Source organism: Henckelia pumila, chromosome 2 (assembly GCF_033568475.1).
Source record: "Henckelia pumila isolate YLH828 chromosome 2, ASM3356847v2, whole genome shotgun sequence".
Taxonomy (NCBI): Eukaryota; Viridiplantae; Streptophyta; class Magnoliopsida; order Lamiales; family Gesneriaceae; genus Henckelia; species Henckelia pumila.
Genome location: NC_133121.1, coordinates 181799918 through 181826263, shown reverse-complemented (window position 1 = coordinate 181826263; position 26346 = coordinate 181799918). Strand labels below are relative to the sequence as shown.

The 26346-nt window shown below is 34.0% G+C and overlaps 1 protein-coding gene across 1 annotated transcript; it reads right to left on the bottom strand.

Moving 5' to 3' along the window:
* Positions 1–13763: 13763 nt before the first annotated feature.
* Positions 13764–16598, bottom strand: LOC140879661 (probable UDP-arabinopyranose mutase 2). Its single transcript, XM_073283479.1, has 4 exons — positions 16181–16598; positions 14647–14897; positions 14388–14556; positions 13764–14274 (listed from the first exon to the last, which is right to left on the bottom strand). Exons 1-4 carry the CDS (start codon positions 16496–16498, stop codon positions 13936–13938), a joined length of 1077 nt encoding a protein of 358 aa, XP_073139580.1. The 5' UTR covers positions 16499–16598; the 3' UTR covers positions 13764–13935.
* Between the last annotated feature and the right edge of the window lie 9748 nt (positions 16599–26346).

The window sequence follows — 26346 nt, the reverse complement described above, 5'->3', positions numbered from 1 at the left end:
CTCCTTCTGAGCGCCTCCCTCTCCTCTCAGCTGTTCGTTCCATTTTCTGTCTCTGTGTGAGATTGCCGATTTGAGATGGTTTTGTGTGTCTCCTTCTCTTTTGCTTTGTGCTCAGCTCCTTTTCTCCTTGTTGCTTCGGTGTGAGGCTTTGGTGTAAGTGAGGGGAAATGTGGTGCGTGGGGAGGAGGCGAGATATGAAGAGGATTGAAGGGACGAGAGAGTGAGGTGGTTGGGTTTAGTGTTGCTGCCCTCTCTCGTCTTTGTTTCTGTGTGATGCTTCTTTGTGAGGCGGCTGAGAGCTTTGAGCGTGTGTTGTGGGTTGAAGGCAGTAGGCGTGAGATAGGTTGTGGGAAAGCCTTTGTGGCCTTCGCCGTGGATTGCCGGTGGATTTGGAGAGTTGTAGCGTCTGAGCCCCGGAATCCCTTTGTTGTTAACTCACGTTATTGCTATTGTTGGTTTCCCTGTTTGTTTTGTGTTTTTGCAGGTGAAATGCAAACTAGAACGGCGGCGGATCGGTCGACGATTTCACAACAGTGGTATCAGAGCAAGGTGGAGATCTATCGCCGAGGAACCGTCGCTGCCGCCGAGTGCCGTTGCCGAGAGCCGCACGCCAACTAGTCGATCGCTGTCGCCGCCTGGACAGTAGTCGCATCTTCTGGACAGCCCACTTCCTGCTTTCCGTCGCCGCCTTTGGGCGTCGTTCACTGTGCTGGAATTTTTGGGTTCGTGGGAAATTGAATGGACAGCCGCCCTGCTGCCCGACGCCATAGCTGTCAATTGTCCACCGTGCCATCGTCACTGGTTTGTTGGAATCGAAACTCTTGCGATGAGTTTCGCTATGGTATATTGGTTGGACCTCTTTTACTGCTTTAGTAGCATAACCGCTTGGTGCGGATGCTGTCTGCATGTGGTGTTGTTAGAAGTCTAGGTTTTGTGTGCATGTTTTCTGTGTAAAAATGTGTTAGCTTTGTGTTTGTGTCTCTTTGTGAGACCTGTGTCTTTGTGACTGTGCTTTTTTCTTTGTGAAATTTGCTAGATTGTTTTTTTCTTTTTTTCTGTGTGAAAAATAGTTTTGTAGGAATATTTTTTCAGAACTTGACTGGGCTCCAAGCGAGGTGGAGCATTTATTTGGTTCGAGTCTTGTTTTTGAAAATGTTGAAAAGTTTTTTAAACTTTGTTCTTTGACAGATTTGTTCTGTTTTTCGGTGTAGTGTTGTAGCTTACTTTGTGTTTGCTGCATATTGTGTCTTGTACTAACTTTGTGTTTTGTTGTGGGGCGATGATGATGGCTATAGGTGATTCTCGTAACTAGTGAACCGGCGTTGGGCCAAAAGGTGGAGATTGTTGGGCTTTGGCCCAACTATACCCAATATTCCCAAGCCCACTTTGAAGCCTTATATTAATTCCCCTTTTCTTCCCTAATCTGATAGAAGCGTGCGCCTCCTTCTGAGCGCCTCCCTCTCCTCTCAGTTGTTCGTTCCATTTTCTGTCTCTGTGTGAGACTGCCGATTTGAGATGGATTTGTGCATCTCCTTCTCTTTTGCTTTGTGCTCAGCTCATTTTCTCCTTGTTGCTTCTGTGTGAGGCTTTGGTGTAAGTGAGGGGAAGTGTGGTGAGTGAGGAGGAGGCGAGATATGAAGAGGATTGAAGGGACGAGAGAGTGAGGTGGCCGGGCTTAGTGTTGCTGCCCTCTCTCGTCCTCGTTTTTGTGTGATGCTTCTTTGTGAGGCGGCTGAGAGCTTTGAGCGTGTGTTGTGTGTTGACGGCAGTAGGCGTGAGATGGGTTGTGGAAAAGCCTTTGTGGCCTTTGCCGTGGATTGCCGGTGGATTTGGAGATTTGTAGCGTCCAAGCCCCGAAATCCCTTTGTTGTTAACTCACGTTATTGTTATTGTTGGTTTCCCTGTTTGTTTTGTGTTTTTGCAGGTGAAACGCAAACTAGAACGGCGGCAGATCGGTCGACGATTTTACAACAGTTTCCAAACACTACCAACTTTTGATTTTTCTTAAATTTTTTATAATCTATAAATTAATCACTGCTACAAAAGTACAATTTATTGCAAACACTTCCTTATATTGTTAACCATTTTAAGCAATTGTGGTCAATATGTGTCTTTATAAGGGCAAATTATTTTAAACTCCCCACTATCAAACTTCTCTTTAACTTAACTCCCTACCCACCCCTTTCTTTATTTTTACTCTCTAGTGGTTCCCATATTTGAATTAAAATATAATAAAACTAATCCTTTGTACGTGGCTTTGTTATACCTATCGAACCAGTCCCGGCCATGCAAGACTATTAGTTACGCAAGGTTTCCAGCCGATATACTCCAGATTAGGGTTCAACATGCTTCCGCAAGATGAATTAAATTTAAATACCTTTTTGACCATAATGTCGTCGGGTCATACTTGCCGAGTTTTACGAAGTGCTCCTCACACTCCAACCACGCAGTCGCAACAGATGGTTTCTGCACAAGCTCCTTCAACGACACCCAGCACAGCCTTAATTCATTTTTTACCTTAAGGCGTATGGTATATAAATTTAATTATAAAATATGAACATGAAAGAACGAGAGATTTAGAAAATTTATTCAGACATAATATTATTTCATAAATGAACTTATTTGAAGAGAAGAAGACAACTTGTTTAGCTACTCATAGTAGCCTTGTTCTTGAAATACATAAAAGAAAACTTAATACAAAGAGAGAGAAATATTACAACAATTTATTTGTAAGAAAACTGAAGGAAATGATCGATATCTTCAGCTTCCTCAAATGCCTGTATTTATAGCTGTAGTTCCACTCGTTTCACCGAGAAACTTCAGGAAATCTCACAGCTGTCTTGTATTTATTTATGTCATTATTGATGGCATCTTTTACTAGTGGAGGAGGCAGCTGTCTTGAATTTTTTATGCCATTATCGATGGTATCTTTTACTAGTGGAGGAATCACATGTCTGCCACTTTCTTTTGGCTTTATTCTCCTCACATGTCTTCTTTATTGTTATCGGGGCATCTTTTCCTTTTGAAGTAGGCCCCTGTGAAAACGCATCTTCGGTGGTCCTTGTCCACCTTTGCTTGTCTCGGAAAAATTCTTTCGATCCGTTCGAGGTCTAAAGGTTTTTCCAAATTTTGGCTCCTTCTGATTTGGGCATTCTGGGCAGATATTCTCTGACCATCGTCCAATATGAGCCATGTTACAAAATTTTTGGCGAGTTTCTTTACTCCCCGGCAGCTTGTTGTTCCACAAAAGATTTCTCTTCTTTTCGAAGAGTTCTTCCGCAAATGCTGTAGTTTTTCCTGTCATTGTGTTTAACAGGAATGATCCATTCACAGAATTCTGATAAAATTTGAGTGGAAACTTGACTTTATCCATCTCAGTAAGACAGACCCAAATACCTCATGCCCTTTTGGTTGAGATCTCATTTTCCCCGAAAGTGGACACCAATGGTATTTCTTCAGTTTTAGGATCCTTGATAAATTTATGACTGTTTATATCAGGTCTCCTCAGCTTGATGAAATAAAAGAGTTCGTGTGATCCTTTCACTATTGGTTCTGGAGCTGCACTGAAAAAGTATAACTCAACCACATCTCCTCTGGCCAAATGATCATTATTTGCCCATGTTTCTTGGACTGCTTCCTGGATCCATTTTGGTAACTGTGATATCTCCGGGAAGCTTGGTGATGTTGTATAAACTGAGGTCAAAGCCCCAAATTCATACCAGAGTTTTACATCTTTAGGATTGACATTGTTTTTTAGCCAAACCCTTAGATATATTCCTGCAACATCAACCCTGCAAGTGTTCGGGTTGATTTCACTCATTGTATTCAATTTTTCCCACCTTTGTTGATAAACCTGGAATGGAGAAATAATAGATGGATTAGTATCAATCTTAGATTTGACATTGTCAGTGTTGGGCCTAAGATTGATCTCTTCCTCTTTTACCCCAGAGGTGGAGGGTTGACTTGATGAGTTATCCTCATCAATTGTTGCTTCATCCAGATCATCAAAGGCTGATGATAGATTAGCACTTGTTTCTTGAGTTTTAGATTCCTCAAAATCTTGTTTCACAACCGGTGGTTGTATTTCTTATTCTTGTAAAACCAATGGTTTTAGCATATCTTGTTTATGAGAAACCAATAGTTTCTCTATAGCCTTCATAATTGGCCCTTGAATAGCAGCTCATAGTTGTGTTTGAGCTTGCATACATCCTGTAATTCGATTAGATACTTTGATCCGATCAGCTTGTTGTAACCTGCCGGCCATTTCAGCATTAATGACTAACTGGTTGAAATCGTTTTGAAGCAACCCAAGGTGTTCTCTGAGATGCCTCTGCATTTTCATGATGGAATCCACGTCACTGCCTTCCATCTTTTGTTAAGAAATCTGCAAGAATATTTTCATGTTCTCTACTCGGTATGAAGTACCCATCAAACACCAGGATTTTATTAATATCTTGGTAGTTAATAACTAGCCTGGATTTTCCTCTTTTTATTTCACCATGATTTCTAACCAAAAAACCTGGGCTGCTATATGGTGAAACTCCTTCTTTGATTAAACCAAGGTCCAAATGTTCCTTGATAATCATTCTCATATCCCTTTGATATGTTATGTTCATCGGGATAGGCTTATATCTGACGAATTCATACTCTTTGCCTTCCTTTACAGTATGACAGGCTTTGAGTTGATTTCTATCCCACCATGCCAAAGGATGCTCGTTGTAACTTTCTTTGAGCCTCTTTTTGACATCTTCAAGGGATACTTTATTCTCTAACTCTATATCTTTGTGATTTAGAGTTACCTTGAGAAACTCCATATCCTCTGTTTGGAGTTCTTGTTCTGTTGTTATTTTCAACATGGTTTCTCCAAACCTTCTTGGATCTTTCATTTTTGGGTGAAAAATTTGTCCTTTATCACCACGCTGGCTGCGAAATATTATCGCCAATTTTCGATAAAAAGCAACCTTGAGTCTTTGAAAGATAATTTTATGATCACAAATTATAGTGACATTAGTCTTTTTGACTCATTGTCTTGTGTGTACTTCTTAAACATTTGTAATAAGTTATTTTCTAACAGGATATCAGCTCCTGTATCATGAAAATAGATTGGTGGTGTTTTTACCTTGTACCAAGGTGTTTGACCTGCACCTCCCATAAGGATCTCTGCTTGTTTTATTCCTTTGCAAAGAATTAAAATTCTTCGAGAGAAATCTCGTCCAGCAATTTTTGGCAATTCCTCTTCACATTCTTCAGGGAAGACTCCTCTTTTTGCTGTACAAATTCCTGCTCTAGAGTCAATATAAGCTGCAAAATACTCAGCCTTATATTGTTCATATAATATCCCTATCAGAATGTATATGGAGAAAGGACTTGTTGTCATTTTTTAAAGGGATTACTAAATGGCCCCGCCATTTTTAACAGACTGTGTTGTAACTCAGTAATCCGATTAAGACTATTTACCTTTAGTTTTCCTAAGGCCTCAGAAGGTAGAGTATGGTTACTCCTTTCTATTTCTTCAATGCGTTCTAGTAAATCATGTTCATTACTTACTAATTTCAACTATTGCTTCTTCCTCTGTCTGTGAACAGAGTTCTCGAATCTGATTAAGGGATTGTCCCTTATCCAATTCTCTTGGTTTTCCATTTCATAGAATTCTTATTGAATTCTCCAAGTCTTTTCTTTTGCCATGAACTTTATTCCTTTTTCAAGGCGTTTCCATGGTTTATGGTCCTCCGGAAATTCTAGACCAAGAATGAGTTGATCCATTTCTTTTCCTGGAATTCCCCAGATTTGAACTTCCAATTCTCCAATATTTATCACTCCTTGGTAAGTTCCTTTTTTCTGTTGTTCCAAATAGTAAATCGAGTTACAAGGAAACAAGTTCCGATGAATTGTAATTTCGAATACTATTTTCACTTATTTTCATCCTTCTGGAGATCTAAGTTTTTCTATTATAGAAAACTCTTTTCTTCTGGTGGAATTTCTTTAATAGGAGATTTGTCCCATCTCCTGCTTGTCATTCTGTCTCCTTGGAAAGATAACCTTCGGGGTTCTATTTTAAGGTCTCTGTATAGAACCGGTCTATCTTGAATTTGAATGTCTGTTTCCTGAATTAAAGGAAACTCAATTTTTTCCGGGTATATTGCTTGAGAAACTTTCCCAAAGATCTCTGGAATTTCAATGAACTCATTTCTAATAAATAATTCAGAATGGTGAGTATTAGAAAGAGCATATGAAATTTGATACGTAATAGAATATGGTCTATTACCTTCCTTCATTAGTTTTTTTTTCTTGAAGTTTTGATGCAAAGTCAAGGCTCGACTAAAATCTCTATCAGCTAAATTGTAGGCTATTCTTGGATAAATAACTCCCACAATTTTTTCTGCACATAAATTTCTCAAGATAGTTCCTAGAACCGCATCTTGTATATTCCCCATTATTTTATCGCATACTACGATATCTATGGGTGAATCTATTCCCTCTTTAAAAGTAGCCTTGATCATAATCTGGATTGCTCCAATATGAATCCAAGACATTGTCTTTGCTACTTCTGCTTTTAATTTCTGTAATTCTTCGCGAATTTCTTCAAAGAAAATTAACTGCATTTCAATTTTATTACTGGTTTTCCATAGGGATCGCCATTTCCCTTCTGGATACCTTATAAATCAAATTATGTCTTCTTTGTCTTAGCCCTAGGTTTCCTAAGACTCTTTCAACTTGTCCTGCCGAAAATCCTTGGTACTTCTGTAATGTTGGATTTTCTCTCATAATCTTTTGGATCATATTATGAGATATCGTGGTTTGATTAAAGAACCCAGCCAAACTTTCATGTGTTTCATGGCGAAACACTTCCTCTTTACTCTGATTCTGATTCTGATTCTGATTCATCTTCAGAAACTTCTTGACTAAACAATATATCTTCTTCGTATATGCTTTCATCTGAGGGGATATCCTCAAATTGATATACTTGGACTAGATCTTGAAAGAAGACCACATCATCCATATCTGGTGTTGCTTCAAAGAGTTTAACTCTTTTTTTCTCGTTTTCTGGACAATTTGTAGATATATGTCCTCTTGCTCCACATGTCCAGCAGTTGCAATCCTTGAAACTTTCACTTGCTCTTGTATGAGTTCTTCTGAAAGTTCTTCTTGATGGTGTTCTTTCCCTGCTTTGTGATGAGCCTGTTGCTGGGGATGTTCTTGTAGGTTCACTTCTTCTACCTGATCTATAGGATCTGGCCTTTTGTTTGGACCAAAATGTTCTTGGTTTCCAAGAACTTTTCATTCTTTTATTATAGGGATCATTTCTGAATTTCTTCATTTTAAATCCCTGTGATCTGTTTTCAATGATCGTTGGAAGATCATTTTCTCTACAACACAAAGGTGTACGCTTATTTATACCCCTTATTTTCTTGTAGGTATTCTGTAATGCTGCCATATGGCACCATTCTGCTAATTTTCCTTTCAAAAAGGAGGCACGTCTTGCCAATGTATCAAGATTGCCTGGAACATATTCTTTAATTAGCATTTCTCTCCAGGGACTTGGAATTTTTGCAAAAAATAGCTGAATAGCTATATTTTCCTCGACTCCCGAATTCCATCTGTATTTAGTGAATAACATAATTTATTCATCAACTAAACAGATATCATGTAACTTAAGGCTATAAAGAGCTTGAGTATATCTTCTCTTTTTCTCTGTATCTTGATTATTGAAATAGTCTACCCCTATGAATTGTGCTTTAAATAGGGTGGTCATTCTTTCTCCAATCTCGCTGAGGGATTCTTCTGCTAGGATTGATTCCTTAGTTTCTGGCATAGTCATCTCCCATGCGATCTTAACAGATCCCATTAGACTCATTTCTAGAAGTTTAATGAATCCTTCTTTATTGAGATCTAATGTCTCTGCTGCTATTCTCATAATTGACGTCCAATCACCTATAAGATATTCTCTGTTTTTGAAGTCCAAAACATCAAGGTTTAACATAACCCCGTAAGGATGTATTGGATCTAAAACAGTTTTTCCGTAAGGAGTTTGATGGAGAGGGATTTTACTCCTTCTCGATCTGGTTCCTGCTGGATGTAAATTTTTTCCAACCTAGAACTCACTATATGGTTCTTCTGTTTTAACCACATATCTTGGGGGATTCCCTATAGTTTGTTCACCCTCAGGGAAATTCATTTTTAGATCTACTACTTTGAGATTCGCAAAAGAATCCGCAAGATCTTGTAGATCCTCGAGATTTAATCTTTCTAAAGTAGTCATCAGATAGTGTTTTTCTCTGATACTGCTTTTATAAAATTAATCATTATTTCATCATTGGTTAAAGGTTTTTGGACCATTTTGGTTTTACCTTTCTGATGTAACAAAGGTTCGGTACCAAATGAGAGTGTTAACCTTCCTCCTGTATTTTCTTTTCTAGAATCCGAAGTGTGTTCTAGATTTATGATTTTATTTTGAAGATCCTTTAGGTTTCCAAGAATTTCTTCTTGTTTCTTAAGGATTTCTTCAATTTGCCGAGGTATTTCATACAGCTGATTGTTGTAATATTGTACCGTCTTTTGAATTTCTCTAAGATCTCCGGAGAGTTTAGAGGAATCTGGGGTAATCTCTAAAAATTGAGAGTTAGAAATCATTTTTCTTTATCTCTTCAAAATTAAGAGCATTAATCACAACCTGTTGTAAGTAATCTATTGTGAATAGATTAACTTATTTATAGGATTTCATATGAATAAAATCATCTTGATTCAAACTTTCGTTTGAAGTCATCTTTTTTTTAAAAAAAAATCTTCTCCTCAACAAAGAAAAGCATGAATTAACAAATAATATTATGTCTGAATAATTAACCTAAGACTCTGATACCATTTTTACGGATAATTCTTTGTACCATGAATAAGCACAAAATCTTCAGATTTTAGCATAAAGTATTTAAATTTTAAGCATAAAAAAGCATAAATCCAGTGCAATAATTAAACAATTAAATATTCAAGTTTTGTGATCCTAAGGAGCTATTGCAAAGAATCTTATGGGTAGGGAGCTAAGGCAAAGTCAAGTTTGAGTTTGGAAATTTATCACCAATTTGGTCTCTTTATAACTTTAAACTCATCCTAATTGAGCTAATATTGAAAGTTTAAGAAATTTATTTCTCAATACATTTATTAAATATATTTTTTTCATAGAATTAATCTCGGTAACAGGTGAGGTGAGATTGGGGAAAAAAGAGAGAAGAAGAAGAGATTTAAGATTCGGGAAATAGATATCGAAAAACTGATCAGGTGGCAGGTACTTAACTTGATGTGATTTATATTGTGCTGTCATCATTTTATTTTCCATTTATTGTTCTCATTCTTAAACATTATTAATTAAAGTATAAAAAAAAATGACTTCTTAGAAGTTAATAAAAGAATGATTGAATTATTTAAAGAACTATATTTTGTTGAATTGGATGGGGCAGCAGATTTGAGGGGAGGAGTGGGTGATTTCAATTGTTTAATCAAAATAATCCGTTCTTGCTCATAAGTCGCATATATTATCATCATATCTACACTTTCATCTATGTCAAATCTCTTTTCCCTACTTCAAGTAATGTATAACGAATTCAATACACACGACCAACAAAACTTAGTCTGAAAATTTTGACAATAAAAGCTCATTAGTCTCTCTCAAGTCCCAACCAAATGTGGCCACACTTGACACTCATGGACATGGTCTCGTCGGTCTTCAAATGAATTGTGAACTTCAATATGTTATTCACGTATCTGGAGTCCTGGATATGGAAATAGAGAGCAGGATATGGTAAGTCGAGGCAAGAGTAAATTTTTTGTCCGCAAGACGAAATTGCCCCGTATGAACAATGTTTAACGATGGTGTCAATCGTCTCTAATATACAACATATACCAAGAGATAACAGCACAACAAATCGTTTTATGTCAGTGAACACAATATATGCAGAACTTCAAGTGAGAGAAAGGATCGAAAATAATAAGTCTTTTTCGACTGCAGACAACGAACACACTGATCCGTAGTAATGTAGCACTTAGTGCGCAGAGTTTCGGACTAAGAGGTGTAAAATAATAAGATGATAATAAATATTAATTTCAATTAAATTTGTCCAAAAAGAATAATAAGGACTAAGACCCCACCGAGCCGGTCACGTGTGTGTTTGGTTTATCGATTGCGTCTTGCTCCTTCTAAAAACTTCTGGTGCTCTAAGTGTCGAATCTCATAATCAGCTCTAAGTGCCGAATCCCGTAATCCAACCTTGGAGTAATTAAGAAAGAGAAGATATTGAAAGTCTTCTAATGTGGAACAACTTCAATCAATCCAACTTTCCATTTATTTTTCATTCAAATTTTCCAACATAATATATAAATATTTTCAAATCTTGCATCATATTTTTCAAGATAGAGTACATCTATCAAATCTAAAATATTTCCATATTTTCAAGATCATATCTTCAAGATTTTTCTATATCACAGATATTTCTAAAATCAACTAAATATATCATTTATCAAATCTTCTAAATTCTCCAAGAAATCGATTCAAAACATATAACCAAAAAATGTTAATTTCTTGAACCAAAAATATCGTAAATATCAAGCCAAAAAAAATATATCATATATTCTATAAGTTAAGAGAGATGAGTGAATAGTAACTGACATTTATTATTTCTTCCCAATCTCCATGTGTTTGGGAGCAAGCGAATTTTTCGTTTTGATTGATAGATCTTGTAAACAAAGACCTCGTTTTTGCTCAATAAGGTTGCAAGTTTTACAGTAAAAAAAAATAATGTTCTTAGTTAGTTCTTTTATTTTTCAAACTTTGATTTACTATTTTTTTTGTTTTTTTACAAATCTTCTTATTTTATAATGTAATTACAAAATTTATGAAACAAAAATAAATTAAAAACAAAATCATGATTATATTGCTCCGAGATGCTAGTTTAACATAATGCGGAGACAATGAAATTCCATTCAAACTAAAACAATAAATGAATTTAATCTAAAACAATGAGTTATAATTTTTCAACAGCAAAGACGGAAGAATTATACCGACGTAAAAGAAAAAAGCACTACAAAAAAAAAATTCCAAAATAGCAACGGTTTTTAAAAAACTGTGGTTAAATTTAACCACGGTTTTTGAACGTTTTTCGAAATCCGTTGTCGTTAGCAAATGTTGTACAAAACTGTGGCTATTTAGCTTTGTAGTTTTATGATTTACAGGGGTATTCAACCGATATTTTAATGATTTTTTTTAAATATTTGAGTTGCAATATCTTGAGACTAAGCCAGGATTATGCATACAGTAGGCTGAATTTTATGTTAAAAGTCCATTGATGAAAAAAATGACTGGTCAGTGGTCAAGATATACATGTTATTTCAATATTTTTAGTTCATTAACATATTTATCCTTAATCTTTTGTGTTTCAGTTTTTGAATAATAACATCACGACTGATTATTAAAAACCAAATTTTATTATATTAATATTTTGAATTTTATCGTACTAATGATCTCTATTTTATTTTAATATCTAAATTTTATTTTGAAAAAATCGACTAAACTTTAGTCGTGCGATTAAATAATTTGTTTTCTCAAAACTTGAAAAGTTATCTTATCATAATATTTTCATTACATAGGGATAATATTTTAAATCTCATTTGTGTTAATGTGACTCTATGTTATCAGAAACAAAGAGTTGATTAATTGTTCAAACTATATGGATATTTATTCATTTTATTGATTTAAAGAAATAACAATCATTTAGAATAAGAAAAAAATAATTAAATTAATTCATTTTATAAATTATAATTGTATTAGGATAATTAGATAATCTTATACTTATTTCTCACCAAAAAAAAATTAAAATTCAATTCTAATTTATAAGTAGTGCCTGCCTACAAACATTACATAATGAGGTAGCCCATTAATATTTTATTGAATTAATCATTGTAAATTTAGGTTTCGTTTGGTACGAGTACGGGATAATTAAATGATTAATAACTTGGTAGATAAGTGGTGGATAAGGGGATATTATATTTATATTTGATACTGAACGTTATGTTTGGTATGTGGTATATTGGTGAGATTGATAAATATATTGGTCGGATTGAAGCTCATGAGATAAATGTGCATATAGAAACTGATCAAATCCAAGATAAAATAAATATTTTCAAATCTTGCATCATATTTCTCAAGGGTAGATTTCAACCTACCTCAAGGGTCCAACCTCTATATTATATCATGTAGAGCTAAAGTAATGTGTTTGATTAAAATGATTTACAAGGTAATGTAATTATTGTCATTGGGAGAGAGATTGCTAGGAAGAAATAATGAGGGCAATTGAAATGTGATGTTTAAAATGTTGTATAGTTTAAACTATTTGAGTTGAATCATAACCACCAATTATAAACGTGTAATCAGAATTTTTTTTATCCTGATCAGCTGACTGGATTCGATAATAAATTAAAATAACTTTCATTTTAATGAAAACATAGTTTTTTTCTGATCTATTTATTCAAACACAAAATTATTACAGTTTTTACTTAAAAAAATATTTTTTCCAACTTATAAAAAACACTTTTTAAAATAAAATACTTATATGTATCCAAAGTGGCCGTAAGTGTCAAACACATTTAAAACAATAAAAACATTTTTTCATTAAAAAAATATTTTTTTCTCTTTTGGCTTCTTTTGGATACAAGATTTTGTAGCTTAAAAATCACTTAAATAAATTCAGTTTTTCAAAATGTTTTTATGTTTTTTTATAAAAAAAAATAAGCAAAAATAATTTTAGCGTTTAAATAAATGTTGTTTATAAAATAACCTTGGTCAAACTTTTTTTTTTTGAAATCTAACCTTTTTTAGTGTATTTGAAACACTTCAAATATACTTGGGAGAGTTAGTTTTCAAAAAACTAGTTTTACCAAAGTCAAAGTTTTACCAAAGTCATTTATTAAAATATTTCCTCTAAGTAACTAATAAAAGAGATCACCCCACCCTTTATAAGTGGCTCCTCCCCCTTATTATAATTTTTGATAAATCATAAAACGCTCGATCCTGCTATTCCTACACGTTGGATACACTCCAACAATCGTAGAGACAAATTTCCAAGCAAGGTAGTAAAGATGACTTGCAAGCAGTGGCTAAGAACGTGATGTACTCGGAGTAGCAGGGGAAAGGCTCGGTGAGGGTACGTAAATAGTGTTTGGAAGAGCTTCTAGGAAGTATTTTTCAACTTTTCCTTCACAAAATTTCACAAATTTTGAAAATTTTGTGAAAGAAATGCTGAGAAGTGCTTCCTAAAAACTCTCTCAAACACTATCATAGTAGTTTACGCTCCCAGTAGAGTACACCAAAGACAAAACTCGATTCATGCAACTCTAGATATCCAAAAAACAGATACCTAAAAACGGATTTGGCCTTTGGGTCCCGAGCTTAGGCGATTTGCGGGTTCGGGTTCATTGAGCGTTGTATCGTCAAAACTAATAACAGTTGAGCACAAATGACTACTCCTGTATTGACATTATGCCTTTAACTTAAGTGCAGAGCCTTGACTGACTCGTGTGAACAACCTTGGTCTTGACTCATTTCATTTGAGCCTGCCCATGAAATCGACGAATTTCAATGCGGATCGGTTCTTGATTTGCATCGACGAGTTGAATCAGCACGATTACGGATGGAAACATCCGTAATGGCTCGATTCAAAAGTGTAGAAAAGAAATATTCAAAACTGGATTCATAGACAATAATTGCAAGATATAAGAACATATGAAAATAAAATTGTTTAATATGCATTAAAAACAAAAACGGGACGTCAAAATGGAGGACCCCCCCAAAAAAAAGGAAAAACAATCCTGAATCATAAAATACCCTCTCAACAAAATCTTGGTAAAATGAAACTTTTAAATAATAAGTAAATACTTGCTCAAGATGTATAGAATCTATTTGGCGACGCCATTAGGAACCTTAGCAGAGGCGTCGGAAGGGTTAAGCTCATCCCAAGCCTCTATCCACGTTACCATGGCATCGGCCAACTTTGTGAAGTAGGGATCGACAGCCGAAAGTTTGTCTTTCACTAGTTTAGCCATTTCGATGTAACATTGTTGCACGGTCGTGCATTCCTTAGGGAGCGATAAGTTCTGGAAGAACGGGATGATGTCCTCTTGCCAGTAAATTCCTTTGTACTCCTTCCTCAGATTGACAAACGGGTTGCTGGCTTTGCTGTGCCAGATATAAGGCAGACCAGTCTTGACACCGTAACCCAAGTGATCGCAAATCACCTGAAAGTTTCATGACTAATCAACTTCCGCTCCACAACGATAGAGACAGCTATTTCCAACAATGGATTGATGTAATAAGGTTATTAAGCATGTAAGAGGAATGTAAAGCTAACCTTGGTGCACCAGCCAGCCCACATGTCATCGTATCGTCCAATTGGCTGACCGTCCCCCATGAGTCCAAAGTACATTGCTGGTCCAATGAGGTCCCGGTTGAATCCCAAGTTCATACCACACATGGGGAAAATGGTACCCTTTGGAATGGTCATAACAGCATCGACATATCTGGGACGATCAAAAAATGAGAACTAAGGTTAAAACCAGCTTAGTGCATTTTTACTAAACTTTTCACGGTTTTAGTAACTTCAATCAGACCTGGTGTTCCTCTCACGGGGCTTAACAAGCTGTGTAGGTGCATCGTAATCAGGGATGTTGAGCCAAAGGCCGTGAGAAACAGCAGTGGGGACACCCTCGCGGAGACTGAAAGGATACCCACGAACAAAGTCAGCACCCTCCCTATATGGGTCGTAAAGTGTGTTAAAGAAATTCGGGGTTGATGGAGTTAAGAGATTCTTGATGTGCTGCTCGAGAGCATTGATATCATTCCCAGACGGGTCTTTGGCAACCTGCACATTGATGGAAAAGACGCAGCAATTGCAGATCAATACAAGATTCCATAATACCAGATGTGTACTCCAATCAGTAAAAAGCTCTCTCAATTAAGAATGAATGTCACATAAAAGGGGAATTTTCCTCCTCTGGATCAAACGAATCGGTTGAACCGTATAGTGTGGTATTCCTCAAGAGGGGTATGCCACATGTTCAGACACGAAGTATTCCACTGCAAGTTCTTAAAACAGATATAACTTGAAACCATAAAAAAGACGGGACTATGAACAAATTCAACTGTCTAGGACCTTATTCTGCAGCCAAAAGACACAGGTACATAACAAGCTTTAGATGTGACAAAAGCTAGGATACAAAATTAAGACTCTCATTGAAGGAGGCCGATCTAAGAATCCATAGTTAATTTTTTTTATTTATTGAAACAAAGAATCCATACAAAATCCTCATATATGCAATTTCAGATACACAATCCTCAGACATAGATAAGCAATGGGTGTATACTATTTGATTATTTCACCATCGCTCACTTCTAAGCATTCAGATATCAGCATTGCGATCAGTGCAAACTAACCATACTCGACATGTCTACGACACTTTATTCCATAAATTACCTACTCAAGTACACTAATCAAGATCTATATAAATCCGAACAATAAGACAAGATCAAAAATCCGGAAAGAAAACACATGATGACAATGCACTAGCACAACGGAACAAAAGGCGATACAAAAAACTCGAAAGCTCCACTAGCGAAAAGTGACAACAGACAATTAACTTGCGAGCAAGACAATCACTTATTCAAGATGACATAATACAGATCAGGGGCACCACCAACCTCCACCCAGCTCCCTCGAACCAAAAAATATTTTCAAACTGCAATCATTCTAAAATTGACCCCTTCAATCCACTAGATCACCCACAATCTTTAATCACAAATAAATACATCAATCATTAATCCTAAATCAAATCTGATTCAAATTTAAACAAAAAGACCGCCAAAAACAACACACACAAAAAAATAGCACCACTTCAAATTGAGACATGAAAACAACTTAAATCCAAATACCCAATTCTGAAAATCCCCCAAGATCTAATCTTTAAATTTCTCCAGACTCCAAAATCCCACATCAACACAAAAGATCCGATCTTTCTCTTCAATTGAGACAGCAAATCCAAAACCAACAAGCAATTTTTTCAAAACAAAAACACCAAGAAACAAAGATCCAACTTCCAACACCAAAACCAACTTACAAAAAGAAGATCCAAAACAAAAGATACTCACAAAGCAGTCATCATCGATGGTATAAATATACTTCTTCTTGGACACCATGTACCCGAAGCACCTGCAAGCAGAATCCTTAAACGAGATGCATGATGCCTTGGGACCCAGAATTCTGTTGATGTCATTACGATTGTACAGTTCATAGTCGAAGCCTTCTGGAACTTTGATGATCTTCGAAGGGTCGCCATCTTGGACTATGATGAGATGGTAGGGCTCAAAAAAGGGCCTCCACATCTCCAAGAAATCGAGGTTTCTTATGGTGGGAATCACTATATCCAACTCATCCTTGAGAAGGGGGGTTATTTTTTGAGCAGCCATTGATTTCTCGCTCCCTCTGCTTGAAAGAAAGAGACAGAGGGGGGAGAGAGGGAGAAGGGGTTTATTGGTGTTGGATTTGAGGCAAAAGTACGAAAATTAGGAGAATCGGTCGTGTGATTTATAGGCTGGAGAAAGGTGTAGAATCACAATAGTAGTAAACTTCTACTACGATTTCAGCAAATAACGCGTGAGGATTTGCTTGTTTATAAATAATAATAATAAATAAATAAATAATATAAATTTATATATTATTTGTTTAAATTTTAGAGAATTTCACCACTTACGTGGAGATATTCTTAAATTCGGAAAAACTCTCGTGAGTTTGGATCAATTTTATGAAATTGATGAGCTATTTGATTTACGAAGAAATATAATTTTTCATATCAACAATATTATTTTTTTATTTTAGATATAGATTGACTTAAATTTTGTTATTTTCTAATTTTTATTAGTTTTTTTTCTTTTATCTTAAATAAGATGGTATTGATTAGGAGAATTATTTTAAGGAAAAATTGCAAATTTAGTTTTGTATATTTGTCACTTTGTGATTTTAGTCCTCTATGTTTTCACATTTCAGTTTTAGTCCGCTATCTTTATTTTTTTGACAATTTTAGTCTTTTTTTCCTACGTGGCGCTGACGTGACACCAATTCAGTGCTGATGTGGAGCTGACGTGTACAATGTCACGTAAGCATTTTTTAATAAAAAAGACAAAAATTACCAAAAATCAGAACATGCAGGACTAAAACTGAAATGTGAAAACATAGAGGACCAAAATCGCAAAGTGACAAACATATAAGACTAAATTTGCAATTTTTTCTTATTTTAATTTGATTATGTATATTCTTTTTCTCATCAAATGGTAAAAATTGAGCTTTTTTGTTTCATAAATACTAGCCTTTGAGCGCACATAATAAATAGGAAAAATAAACATTATTTTTAGATATATAAATTGTTTAAATTTTAAAGATATTTAATATTCAATTATTTAAAATATTATTTAAAAAATAAGTACTTATCTTATCTTCTTAATAATCAGATTAAAAACGTAAAAACGATAGAATTAAATATTTAAAACAAAGTTATTTGAGGAAAAACCTTTGTTTTTGAAAATATCATAAGTTATATAATTTGGTAAAACGAGATATATTTGATAATAGAACCAGAATCATGAATTCGATGATAACCATGATTTATACAATACAAATAGTGAGAAAAATTAACATTTTTAGGCACCGTTCTGTTCACGGTATTACTAATATATATATAACTCATCTCATCTCATCACACGTTCTTCTCATCATATTATTTATCTATATATTAACTATTTATTTTACATCAATCAAATCATTAATTATTTATCTCACATCAATCAAATCATTGAATTCAAATTACTATATTACCCTTTATAAATAATATATTTTGAGTAACACTCTTGTGAGACGGTCTCACAAATGAGACGGATCAATCCTATCCATATTTATAATAATAAGTAATATTTTTGACATAAAATATAATATTTTTTAATGGATAAACCATATAAGAGATCCGTCTCAAGAAAATGACCCTTGAGACCTTCTCATATGAGTTTTTGTCATATATTTTTTATTTTATTTATTGTTAAAAGGACAAAATAGTCATTTAACATTTTTATATAAAATTTAATCAATCAAATCAAATAAACTATAATCTATCAATCAAATCCAATACAATTTTAACTATCATTTCTTATTTATTTTTATTACATTATACTACTTATCTATATATTACTTATATCTATATATTACTTATATCATACCTCAAACCAAACAGTGACTTACAGTTTAAAAAATTGAAAATTGAAATACGGTGTTTGATTGTTTCGAAAATTACACGGTTAATATTAACCATAACTTATTATTATAATGTGGAACATCCCATCCTACAATAAATATAATACTTCGTAGCCCTCAAGGAGGTGTCCAAGTTGGTGAAGTAGGTGAATTTTTGGCCAGATGTCAGGAGTTCGATTCCCCCTACCAACACTTTCTTGGACTAGCCTGTCACACAGGGTTTGCCCAGTGTGGTTTACCTGACTAGCGTAGTTTGCAGACTATTGCGTTAGTCCGGAGGTTTACCCAGAGCGCCCCGAAAGGTAGCGACTGTGAGTTCCCACATTATCAAAAATATATATATATCTTACTATATTATTAAAGTTGAGACCCTCTAATTAACAAACTTCTAATTAATTGGTAAAGTTTGATTTGAAATTACTATTATCTCCTAACTTAATTTTCAATAAAACCAAAATTATTGGACGAAATAGTCATTTTATATCATTTTCTCTTTTTTAGCCATTAGATGCTCACTTTGTGCCCTTTGATATTCTTTTATTTAAAAAAAATGACACTCACTTTATAAGATATATATTTTTTGTGAATATTTGTTTAAGAAAAAGTTATATTTTTATTATTTTTTAATTTATAATTTATTATTTAATGTCTTCGTTAAAAAAACAAAATGTATGAGCACAGCGAAATACTAGTATATATAATACTTCGTACATACTAATCATGATTCTATAAGTTCTTTTTGTAATTAATAATCCAATAACAATAAGATTTGGTTTATCAATTATGTTATAAATTTTAAATGAGATATTAAATCTTAGTTTACCATATACGTTGTCAGTTAAAACATTAACTGATTAAATTTAGAAAAACTGGAAAACGAAAAGTATTATCATATAATTCACAAAGATGTGACATTGCAAAGAACAATAGAACATCATTGTTAGGTGAAGTAAAATTAAAATATTATCCATATATTTGGTCAAAGTTCCATTATATATTGAATTTAATTCATGTTATATATCATACACTTCGAATACAAAATTTATTAATAAAGTGGAATGTGTGCAATAATAAATAGAATAATAATCGATATATAAAGCAAAAATCATATAACATCATGATCTCATAGGTGAATTTTACAAGTCTTCCATCCGACTCGACTTATGAATAAACATTATTTTTTGTATCAAAATTAGGACTGGCATACCGGATCAAAATACCGAGTTTTCGGTATACCGTACCGAAATTTTTTCGATATACAGGCATTTTTTCGGTATACCACATTTTTTTCAGTATCTATACGATATCAATATGGATTTTTTTCGTACCAAAATTTCAGAATTTCTGTATCAATATCGGTATGAATTTTTTCATACCAATATTTTTGATGCGGTATACCGAAAAATCATCCTTAAATTCAAAATATTATTTTTCACTGCAAATATGAATCAGGTTAACATGTCTCTCATATTTAAAAACATGAGATCATCTCACAATAATTCCTATTTTATATTATATATACCAGATGTGTCGAAACGGAATCCGCAACCCGCCGTTAGGCGGGGTTAGGCGGCCGGTCTACCTTTTAAACGGGTTGAAAAAATATTAACACAGATCACCTATTTTAGATGACAGGACGAGTCAATCCGACAAGCTTACATGTAATTTGACGGGTTAGGGCGGGTTGGCTCACCATTTGGTGAGTTGTAAAATTGTCAACCCAACTCACTTATTTTAGATGGCGAAATGAACCAACCCGACATACCTAACTCATTTTGACATATCTAATATACTTAGTCATCATCGCGCGGTGTTCACAAATTAAATACTAAAAGAAAGAAATATTTTAGGTTGATATGACATCTTGTATATTTAATAGGTAAATGTTACATCAAACAATGTTCATATATATTTTTAAAATATTTTTTAATGATTTTTAAATTTGTGTGAAAAATAGAGAAGTTTATATTTGAGACAAGGAGTATCAAATGTCATATAAATGTAAAACTGTAATCAAACTTTTGTATCACACATACACCAAAATTACAATGAGATACTCTGTATTCAAGTATTATATATATATATATATATATATATATATATATATATATATATATATATATATTGAGATTGATGGATCTGAGTGAGACATGTGAACAAAAAAATCAATAAAAGTATGCTCGGGGACAATGCAAATTAGCTGTTGCATTCACATATCAATATCATGCAGAAATTATATAAAACTGTAACGTACAATTGGACCCAACATGGTACGCATACTTTCAATTATTCTACAATTTTTTATTTAAAGTTGACTTCACGCATATGGAGGAGGAATATCTAACACGATTAGTTCGTTGTAGACGACATGTGTATACTAGTTATATATATTAAAAAAAAAAAAAAAAAGTGTATTTTAAATATATTTTATTTTTATATAAAGTAAATCATGTAAATTATTTTTCATGAAATATCTTTTCAAATATAATTTTAGCATATATTAAAAATAGTTAATATTTCATTTAATAATGTATTTATATAGAAATATCATTTGTCCTTTTAATAAAAAGTTATTAATTGTTTGTCTCAAATCGTTTAGAGATCTATCCTAACAAGGAAAATTATTGTTTCCTAAAAAATCTTCTTCGCAATATTCCTAGCAGTCTATATGATAATTGATAATCGAGCCATTGACATTGATTCTACTACCAATTATTAGGATTAAACATTTCCCTAAAAATAGTAAATGGTAAATATGTGACATAAATCTTTTAAACAACATTAAGATAGTCAAAGCAATCTGCTTTGATCACTCTTCTTGCCGGACGTAAATTTGGTACTTTAATTTTGAGAGTAAATATATTGTAAAACGGTTTTACGGATCTTATGTGTGAGACAGATCAATTTTGTACATATTTACAATAAAAATAATAATTTTAACATAAAAAATTATTTTTTCATTTATCACATAAACAAGATATTTTCTCAAAAAAAAATTGACCAATGAAATCGCCTCATATTAGTTTTATAGAATTGTTATATCTTACATTGATAAAAACATATATAATATTCACTCATAAAAATGTACGTTACATCTTTAGTCACTACAGTGAAAATTAACATAGAATTTGAATAAAATGTAATTGTTTGAATAAACACGAGCAATTATGTGTGTTTGATTGGAAGCAATCAGTTGTCACTAAAAATTTAAAATATTTGCGCGTTAGTTTCTTGACAGCACACCCACTAACATCTTCTTTTAATTATTAAAATATGATTGCAAAGTGATTTATAAACTAAAGATGCAATGAATACCTCCACAAAAAAAAAATGCAATGAATACAAAATTTCCCTCCATATCTTTGTATTTAAGAAAAATAAAATAAAATTTTGATGCCTGGGGCCCAGGTTCGCGCCTGCACAATTGGTCCATATAGCAACTACTTCGTATTCGTCTTCGCTTTACGAAAATGATTAACCAAAGTTGCTATAGAAGTCCATTAATTATAACCCATTATAAACTCATTTTAAATCTTTCATATTTCCCATGTGGGATAAGGGTTTCCATGAGGGATAGGGGTATACAAATATACAATCACCCCTCCTTCATAACGCGACGTCCTCGTCGCGACCTGACCCCTCAATCCACCAGCATCGACAATCTAAAGGTGGCTCCTACGGGTTCGAGAGGTGGCTCCCGTCATGTGGCACTTTTCCCCGCAAATGATTGTCTCTAATACCATTATGTCGCGTCTCGGGCCTCGATCCACCAGCACCGACAATCTAGAGGTGACTCTTCGGGTTCGAGAGATGGCTCCTTTCATGTAGCACTTTGACTCGCAGGTGACCGTATCTGATATCATTATGTCATGTCACGGGCCCAGGCCCGCGAGACATACAATGGATCTCTATAGCAACTACTTCGTATTCGTCCTCGCTTTACGAAAATGATTAACCCAATTTGCTATAAAAGTCCATTAATTGTAGCTCATTATAAACTCATTTTAAATTTTTTATATTTCTCATGTGGAATAGGAGTATCACAAAATTGGGTATAAAGATTTTTAAATCAATTAGGTTGTGTTGTTAACATTTTTAAAGTCACACACTGAACTTATAAGCCAAACTGAACTGGACTGACCAAACAGAATGATTGTCCACAAGCTAAATTGGTCTACCAAAGCTGGATAAGTCTACCTGAACAAGACATGAGTCACATGACAACTAAACTGCTATGGGCAAACTAAACTAAACTCGACCATCTAGATGAGGTATATAAATCTTCACTAAACTTAAAGGACATCAGTTTACCTCAATGAACTAATTTGGATAATTTATTTCGTACAAAAAAAACGTTGCAGTCTCAAGCGCACTACATTTATATGATTTTCAGAGAATGATGAAATAGAAAATAACATAACCAACGGCTATTATAAATGAAAACGAATCTTTTTTGAAATTCACGACCGTTTCAGAGGCTATAAATAGAAGATAATATCAGTTTGAGACAGATCTCCTGTATTTTCGAAGCAAAAAGTTCCAAGTATTCAAGGTTTCTCAAGATAACTAATCAAGCATTCAAAGAACATATTCTTGGCACGAAGACGGACGAAGCGCCTATCGGAGATGGAAAAACATCATCTACCTTCGTTTTTATTTCATTTTTTCTCCTAATTTTTGAATGATGTTCAAGAACATGCTTTGTTTGATTTTTATTTTCATTATGAATTAATTCCTTTGTCTAGAGGGACGACGTAGCTTGACTTGAAACCATGTTTTTGATATTTTGATTGATATATTAGAATTATTCATTCAGTTTATTTGTGTTTTCCTGAATTTATTGCGCTCAATTTACTGGTGTTGCGTTATTTTCTTCGCTCGCAAGCGCACGGGTCAAGTTTTAATAAAGGTGAGTAGAATATCGTCCCACAGAGACTGAATATTTAATATTACACTGAATATTTGAAACTAACCTGAATTAATCCTATTTAAAGTTACGAATTTTCAAGGTCTTATAAAACTAAAAAAAACATGCTAACAAAATCAAGGAATAAAGTAATAACGACAATCAATAAATGAGATAATTCTAGAGGTGCGACTTCGTTCAACCTTCCACCATGTCTAATCTCCAAGATACCTATATTATAAATTCTTCAATTTATTAGCCTAGAATTCAACTATTATCTATCTCCTTTCCCAAGTGATGACAGATATTAATTATCTAATATAGATCGCAATATTCCTATTAACAATCTAATATTAAATAATGTGATTTGCATAAAATTCTTCAAGGCTTCGATAGAGTTATACGCTTTCCAGCAATATAAACACTAACGATGTGTTTTTCTATGTCTTGTTTATAATTCCCTCTCCCGAGTGATGAATTTAAACACATATAGCTATCAACCTATGACCAGTAGAGTTGATAGACAATCAAAGCAGAAAAACATAAATAAATTAAACGAAGAATTCAACTAATAATATAAAATATTCTAAACATGGTTTCCGGTATCACTACATCGTCCCTCTAGATGAGAGAATTAGTTCATGACGAAATGTAAAATAAAATAAGATATAATCAGAAAATATTCCATCCCACAAAAATATTTAAGAAGAAGAAGAACAAAAATCTATATAGAGGAATGCGTCTCCGTTCCCGGACGAAAGAAATCTCCGTCTTGTAATTTGTTCTCCAACCTTCAATATTTTTCTCCCTTGTTCCCTCTCGTGTTATCCTTTCAAAAACCTAGCCGCCTCCTTTTCTACCCCCTCTTAGATAATATCAATCATCCTTTCAATGTTAAGAGTCCTAGCTTTCCAAAATTACCCCGTACAAGTAGCGTTGTGACGCTAAAAATCTGCGCAGCTGCACTTCATATTCTGATTTTTCTCTCGTTGAGCAGCGTGAAAGAATATATAAGGGTGCAGGGGTGCCTATTAAGAGTGCAGGTGCACCTATTCTTCTATTTTCTTTCTTTGTTCAGCGCCTAATTTTCTTGGACAGGTGCAGGGGCACTAATTTCTTGCGCTGGTGCACTAGGCTTTCTGGTTCTGCGTTCATTCAATATCTAACAGTGCAGGGGCACTTCTTTTCCGCGCAAGTGCACTTGTTGGGCTGCCCAAAAACATCTCCAGCTTCTATTTTCTCCTTTGTTTCAATTTTCACACCATATTTGGTCTTTTTATGCTCCATAAACATTTCATAATTACCTTGCCTCCTACAAATGACAAAAGCAACACAAAACACATAATACCGCTCAAGAAACACAAAAATCCAAGTTAAAACTATGAAATATAAGTGCAACAAATTGCACTTATCAACTGGTCATAGATTGAATGATATTTTATTTAGAATCTATCACTCGAGAGAGGAGATTTTGAATACGACATAGGAAAATACATCTTTGGTGTTTATATTGTTCGAGAGGCATATAACTTCATAGAAGTCATAGAAGAATTCTTGTGTTATTTACCGGATTTAATAATTGAACTTTGATAGAGATATTGAGTTTGCTATTGAATACGAATTTCTGCTTGACACTCGAGAGAGGTAGTAGAAAATAATAGGAATTCTTGGCTAATAAACTAGAAGAATTTATGATATAGATTTCTTTATGAATTAACTTGGTGGATGGTTAAGTGATGTCGAACCTCTAGAATTTGTCTCTCATTGAATTTTCGTCTTGCAAACTCGTCGTTAATTAATTTTATTTATTGCAAATTTTAGTTTGATATAACTCAAATCATTCTCGTAGCTCTACATAGGATTAAGATTTGATTAGTTGCAAATATTCAATATAATATAATTTTATTTATTCTCTGTGGGATCGACTTGGACTCATTTTCTATATTAAAACTTGACACCGTGCACTTGCGAGTACAAAATTACGCAACAAGTTTTTTGGTACTCTATAAATTCACTATTTTCAATACAGTTTGCATACTGTAAATTATAAAGTGTACTAGGAGTTTCAATTTTGTCAGGTTAAAAACCATGCTGAACTGTGATTTTGCAAAGTGTTTGTAACTTCCAAAGTATTCTATTGAATATACATCCGAGAGGAAGAAGGATACGTAATAGTAATTGAAGTCTTCAAACATCCAGAAACAAAATTGTGTTCATTTACATTTTCAGTTAGCCTTTTTATTATCTATTCGTAACTCAGTTTCAGTTGTTCTTCAATTTGGATTTTCGAACATATCTTTGTCAGTCGAACCGATATTGGCTCTCGAGAATTGCAAAGTTTAGTTGCTAACCCGACTGAATTTATTTCAAAGAAGAATTTATTACGAGTATTTATTCAACCCCCTTCTAAACATTTTTTTTATCTTAACAAAGACCTCGTGAACCGCGTGAGTAAACCGCCGAACATAGTCCTTTAAACTTTCCCCTTCTTTCTGAATGATTGTGAACAGTTACACTGCTGTTTTTGGGTATTTCTTGTTAATTGAGAATTGCTGGATGAAACAGTCAGTAAGTTGCTCCAAATTGGCAATAGATCTAAAGGGTAGCTTATTGAACCATGTGAGTGTTCTTTCTGATAATGTTGTTCGGAAAATTTTATAGTAAGCAGAATCCGTAATGTCATACAAATCGGCTTTCGCGTAAAACTTGTCAATGTGGTCTTGGGGGTCACTCGTTCCATCGAACTCGGGTAAGCTGGGGACTTTGACCCCCTTTGGTAGCGCTTCAGATAGGATGTCATCAGTGAAGGGGCTTCGACGTGACGTCAAGATTGCTGACGAATTCTGTCCAGTTACATATGTGCGAGACCCATCCTTCTGGGTTGGATTAGTGGTTTTGTTTTCATCAGAGGTGTCGTGAACTGTGTGAACACTTGTTTCACCGTCTTTCTGAGTAGTATTTTTTTTGGTCCCCTCAGGATCGTTGTCATTCACTTTAAACTTAGTTTTATTTGGGTTTTCTTTATTAGGATCACGAGATGATGAACCCTCACTCTGAACCTTTTTCTTGGTGCTTTTGCGCTTACGGGATTCCAGGTACTGAGCAACTACA